This window comes from Grammomys surdaster, unplaced genomic scaffold (genome assembly GCF_004785775.1).
Source record: "Grammomys surdaster isolate TR1022 unplaced genomic scaffold, NIH_TR_1.0 1149, whole genome shotgun sequence".
Lineage (NCBI taxonomy): Eukaryota > Metazoa > Chordata > Mammalia > Rodentia > Muridae > Grammomys > Grammomys surdaster.
In genome coordinates, this window is record NW_021605568.1 from 1,385,542 (window position 1) to 1,391,392 (window position 5,851).

Here is a 5,851-nt window from a genome sequence, read left to right on the forward strand (position 1 = left end):
CTTTTCCTATCTATCTATCTATCTATCTATCTATCTATCTATCTACGTATCTAGTCTTTTTGTTTATTTGTTTCTTTATTTGGCTTTTTCAGGGTTTCTCTGTGTAGCCCTGGCTGTCCTGGAACTTTCTCTGTAGTCTAGGCTGGCCTCCAACTCAAAGGTTTGCCTGCCTCTGCCTCTTGAATGCTGGGATTATGCCGGCAGTTCTCCTGAAGTTAGACCCCACCAGGCTGCCAGGATGGGGCTCCCAATCCCAAAGGCTTCCCTTCAATGACAACGCTTTGCCCACCACAGTAGGTTGTTAGAAAAACCAGAGGTACACAAGCACATGTGGGCGTATGAGAGCACAGTTGTTCACTGAAGCCAGAAGAGGACATCAGATCTCCTGGAACCTGACGCAAGTGCTGGGAACCAAATTTGGATCCTCTGAAAGAGCACCAATTACTCTTTGTCACCGAACCATCTTCCCAGCCACTGAAGCTCACTTTTATTTGTTTGTATTGTTTTATTTGAAATGCAGGGGCATTGGGGTGAGGCTGTGGAACACAGGGTTCTCACATGCTCAGCAAGGGCTTTATCATTAAGCTACATTTCTAGCCCCATAGTGAGGCACATATCCAGATAGAGCCCCTCCCCACGGTGGGAAATGGGTGCTTTCCAACAACCCCAGTACCCATCACCCTCAATCCTCTTCTCTCTTCCTTACTCGAAAAATCCTGTAAGATACCACAAAAGTCAGACATCACTTCAAAACACCGTAGACAAGATCAACACGGTGTTCTGCAGGAAGAGCTTAAAAAAACAGGAGTTTATGATGATACAGTGAGACCCTAGCTTTAAATGAGACAAAAAAAATTTGCTGCTCTTAAGGTTTAATAAGCACAGTAATTTAGTGCCCACAGAAAAGTAATTCTGAGGTGAGAGAAGAAAGGTCTATTAAGTGATTAGAATGGAGGCCAAAGTAACGGAAATGGAGCTGATACAACAGATTTGCTGCGAGAATCAGAGTTCAAATTTGCCTTTCATTCTGGTCTCTTGCTCAGAACTCCCTTTGGTTTCCTATTGTTCAGAGTGGTCCAGGTTGGTTGGAGGAGAATGCACCTTATCATAAGGCCTGTCGTCAATTAGAAGAATTTAAGATTCTTTGGCTCAGACACCAGCTGGCTTCTTTCACCCAAGCACTGGATTCACAGCGCCCCCTGCTGGCTGTCGATAAGATTCGGGTATAGGCCACAGTTCTGTTCATTCTGGGATCCGCAGAGGTAAATTGGTCTGGCGGCTCCAGACCAGGTGTGAGGTCACTGCGCGCCGGCACTCAGCGGCTCCACCCGTAGCCACAGCCCGCCTTCTGCGCGCAGGATCAGCTCTGGCTGCCTGCGCGGCTCCTTGTCATCGGGTAGGAGTCGGAAGCGCAGCAGTGTCAGGGCCAGTGCCACCTTCATCTCGCTCATGGCGAAAGTCTGACCTATGCAATTCCTGCAAGAGGAACAGATAAGGACTATGACGGCGCCTGGACGCAGCCAGGCACTGTGGAACCCAGGTCTCTGCAGCGCCTAGTCAGCATGAAGTGCAGGAGGGACCGTGACGCTCCTGGGACCCAAACTGGACATCTGCATCCCTAAAGGTCTTGCAGCCTCAGTGCCCAGTCCATACAGGTGGGACTCGGAGCATAGAGCAGCAGCCCTTCTCTTTCTAATCCCTACTCCTTTGCAAATAACCTGAATAGAGGACAGGAAGGAGAACCAGACCCAGACCATCCTAACTCCCTACTATTCCCACTGTCAGTCCCAGACCATACTCTATTCACCCAAGCCCATTGGCCTCACCTGGGCCCCGCCGAGAAGGGAATAAATGCCAGAGGTGAGCTGTCTTTAATGCTTTCAGGGTCAAAGCGGAAGGGGTCATAGACCTGCAGGAGATATTGAGTCATGGTGGATGAGTGACTACTTCCCAGTACAACCAGGGACAGAGCCTTGTTCCGGGGAAGGTGAGGTCTGATTTCCTAGGTCAAAGCCCCACTTCCTCCCTTAAAACCCCTACCCTACTACAGGGGATAAAGGAGACAGCACCTCAGGGTCTGGCCACACAGATGGGTTGTGATGAATTCCAAAGATGCTGATGAGGCAGATGATACCTGTGGGGGAAGAAGGGGGTTTCACGACAAGACTCTGCTGCTTGCCCAGGATCCTTTCCCCCATACTGCACCTTTGGGAATGGTCCGGCCATCTGGGAGCACAATATCTTGGGTGCAGCATCGGGAGATGACCGTGACTGGGGGGTGCAGCCGCAGACTCTCCTTGATGCACATGGTCAGGAAGGGCAGCTGGGCCAGGTCGTCCCTAAGGAAACCCCTTAACTATTAACCAGGGAACAAAAGGAGGCTGACAGTTCATGTGGGTCAGTGCAGTCTTTTCTCACAGTGATAAAGTAAGCCGTGTGTGGATCAGATGTGAGATAACTACAGCAGTAGAAAATTAGAATGTATTCTAAATTAAGACTGACCTTCTGCCAAGTTGGGACATTCTGACTAGTCCTTGGTCTGGTCCCTTCTAGGTCTCTGGAACCACAGCTGAGATGAATACAAAACTGGGATGGGAAAGCCATTGTAGGAGAGGTTTCTGGGATGAGGATGGATGGATGAACAACCCAGGGATCCTGGACAGTACCTAGACTGCTGTTTTTATTATTTTATTTTTTTATATGGAGACAGAGATTTTCTACATAGCCCTGGGTAGACCGAGCTAGCCTCAAACTTAGAGATCCTGCCTCTACTCCAAAGTGTTGGGATTAAAGTAGTATATCACTTACCTGGGTATTTGTGTGTGTGTGTGTGTGTGTGTGTGTATGGGTCAAGGTCTCAGATCCACTGAGTTACTGATGGTTGCTACCAGATGTGGATGCTGAAAACCAAATTGTGCAAGTGTAAGACATGATTTTAACAGCTGAGCCATTCCTCTAGCTCCAGCACACTGCAATGTCTAGATATCACCTCTGAGCCCCTGAACATATCACTACAGTAAGATCTAGGGTACAAGAGAAAAAAAAAACAGTCATGGAAGAAGACGTCCATTGGAGAGGACAAGATAGTGAGGGAAGTGCTTTCACTGAACACATGTAAAATATCGCTTTCCCTTGTAATTATCACTGTTCCCTCAGAGACAGAAATTGGTCTGTTCCAAAGCCAAGACCCCTTTCCTTGCCAGTCAGGCTTGGTACTAGGTCTCTCTCCTCTAGGCTCAGATTCCTTGCCCATTAGCAAATGTAGGAGACAAAAAGAGTGACTCTTCCCCACTTGAGGAGGAGAGGGGCTCACTACTGTGCCAGGAAGACCTATGCTCACCATTCAATCTCCTCAGGCTCTCGGTCCCTCAGGAGCTCCCGCACCTCCTGCCTGCAGCGCTCCTGGTATTCTGGGTGCCTGGCCAGGTTGTACAGAATCCAGGAGAGCCCACTGGCTGTGGTGTCATGGCCTGAGGGACAAACAAGCAGGCATGGGTCTCCACACTGCATCAGCATCACATTGAGGACAGCGCCCAGGTAGTGAAATCCAGGAAAGGGTAGGAAAAGGATCAACGGATAGAATAGGATTCTGTGTCTTCCTGACAAGTCTCAAGAAGGATAAACTCCTGCCTCCTCTCTGTCCCACAGTGGGACCCTCACCCTCAAACATGAAGGTGTCAGCTTCTGCTCTGATGTCCTCATCTGACAACACCTTTCCATCTTCATCCTGAAGACAAAGCAAGACCACCCAAATCAGAGCAGTTCTGAAAATCCCTGTGTTTAAACCATGGTATTCCCAGAAGATCATGTCCACCTCTTGTCTGTTGCTACTGGTACAGTCTGAACTTCCTGGCTTTCTGCTGGATATCCTGTCTCCCGTGTTGCCTGCAGTTGGAAGAGTCAACAACTCACACAGAAATGTCACCATGTTTCTACATGATGGAGAATTTCTGAGGAACTGATAGTGACTTGGTATGGGAGATGGCTGCATGCCAACTTGCCTTGGAAATTAGAAGTAAAGCTTTACTCTAAAGACTTCTACTCACATTATAAAGTGCTACAGATCCAGGGACTCCTATGTCCCATGGAAACATTTCGCTTGCATATCTAGACTTTGTCCTGGAAAGAGCCTGTTTAGCTCCAGAATGAAATTCCCTCTCTCCCTTTCTTTGTCTCTCTTCTTCTTTCTTTCACTTATTCCTCCATCCCTCTCTCTTTGTTCACTATTTAGCCCCTTGAGGGGAATTAGACTCGGGTGTCTGTTATTGTATGTGAACCACAGAATGAGAATGCATTGCCCTTTCTCTGTGGTGTAAACCTCACTGCACATAAAGGCCAATACCTCATCCCCCTAGAAAAGGGGGCACTGGTAATGGGGAGTCACTGTTACATGATATTTTGGCTTTACCTTTTGCCATGACTAATAAAAGGGCCTCTGTGATGTTGGGGAGTTTGCCTGGATTTGCCGCAGTGTCCTCTGTATTGAGCTCACATTATTTGACACAGTATTTTGCATCAATATCCACTGTGCTTCTTGAGAACCTACCTTGCTCAGCAGCAGCACATCAATGAAATCCAAAGTCTTGGCCTTGGCCTTAGACTTAAGGAAGTCATCCAAACCCTGATCTGGGAGGGTGCGGCGCCGCTCCCGGATGACGGCATCGGTGAACTCATGCACCAGGTTGCAGGCCTTATGGAAGCGCATCCCATCAGGTGTGAGATTATACAGCAGGTCCATGTACATCAAAGGCTGCTGGTGCCTTTTGGCTACTAGGGCACTGAGCTCCAGGATGGCAGCAATATATTCACTGGACTTCCTGCAGGATTTAGGCAAAGGAGACAGCAACTTAACATATGTGAATCTGTCCCTCTCCCCACCAGCCAGGAATCATTGGGAATGGAGTACCAGAGACAGTTGGCCACAGAGGCAGAGTGGAACAAGCCCTGAGAGTCAACTCTCAAAAAACTCATCATATTTCTTCGACCTGCCTCCACAACCCTATGCTCCCAAACTGCAGTGTGGCTAGCTCTCAAAACTGACTTCCCATGAAGTCGTGAAGGCACTAGATGACTTGACAGTAGAAACAGTGACACTACTAGGTGAGCTTAACCCTTGTATCTTCTGGAAAAGAATAAGACCCGAGCTGGATGAACAGTTTAAGGAAGGAGGTAGGGAAGTGGATCCCAGAAGGAGCTCAGTGTTAATCATATCCATCATCAGCCCTACTGTAACTTATAATATCTCCTTAATATCCCCCAAAGATGTGTGTGTGTGTGTGTGGTGTGTGTGTAGTGTGTGTGTGTGAGTGGTGTGTGTGTGTGTGTGTGTGTGTGTGTGTGTGTGGTGTGTGTACTGTGTGTGTAGTGTGTGTGTGGTGTGTGTGGTGTGTGTGTGTGTAGTGTGTGTGTGTGTGTGTGTAGTGTGTGTGTGGTGTGTGTGTGTGTAGTGTGTGTGGTGTGTGTGTGTGGTGTGTGTGTGGTGTGTGTGTGTAGTGTGTGTGTAGTGTGTATATAGTGTGTGTGTGTGTAGTGTGTGTGTGTAGTGTGTGTGTAGTATGTGTGTAGTGTGTGTGTGTGGTGTGTGTGGCGTGTGTGTGTAGCGTATGTGTGTGTGTGTGTGTGTGTGTATGCTTGTGTGTGTATATATTTGGGGAGAGATTCAAGACTGAGTTTCTCTGTGTAGCCTTGGCTATCCTGGAACTTGCTCTGTAGACCAGTCTAGTCTGGCTTCAAACTAAGAGATTTGTCTGCCTCTGCATTCAGGGTATTAGGATTAAGGGCATGTGCCATCAGGCCAAAAAAATAGATAGATAGATAGATAGATAGATAGATAGATAGATAGATAGATAGA

The 5,851-nt window shown here is 47.9% G+C and overlaps 1 protein-coding gene across 2 annotated transcripts in view; it reads right to left on the bottom strand.

The window, feature by feature from the left end:
- Positions 1–855: 855 nt before the first annotated feature.
- Positions 856–5,851, bottom strand: part of LOC114634922 (leukotriene-B4 omega-hydroxylase 3) — a 12,172-nt gene continuing 7,176 nt past the window's right edge. For both annotated transcript variants that reach the window (XM_028783529.1, XM_028783530.1), the window contains exons 7-13: positions 4,547–4,817; positions 3,661–3,727; positions 3,341–3,470; positions 2,206–2,339; positions 2,070–2,134; positions 1,827–1,909; positions 856–1,476 (exon numbers count right to left, since the gene is read on the bottom strand). In XM_028783529.1, coding sequence (XP_028639362.1) covers positions 1,299–1,476; positions 1,827–1,909; positions 2,070–2,134; positions 2,206–2,339; positions 3,341–3,470; positions 3,661–3,727; positions 4,547–4,817 — 928 coding nt within the window. In that variant the 3' untranslated portion in view covers positions 856–1,298. The remainder of the gene's footprint in view (positions 1,477–1,826; positions 1,910–2,069; positions 2,135–2,205; positions 2,340–3,340; positions 3,471–3,660; positions 3,728–4,546; positions 4,818–5,851) is intronic.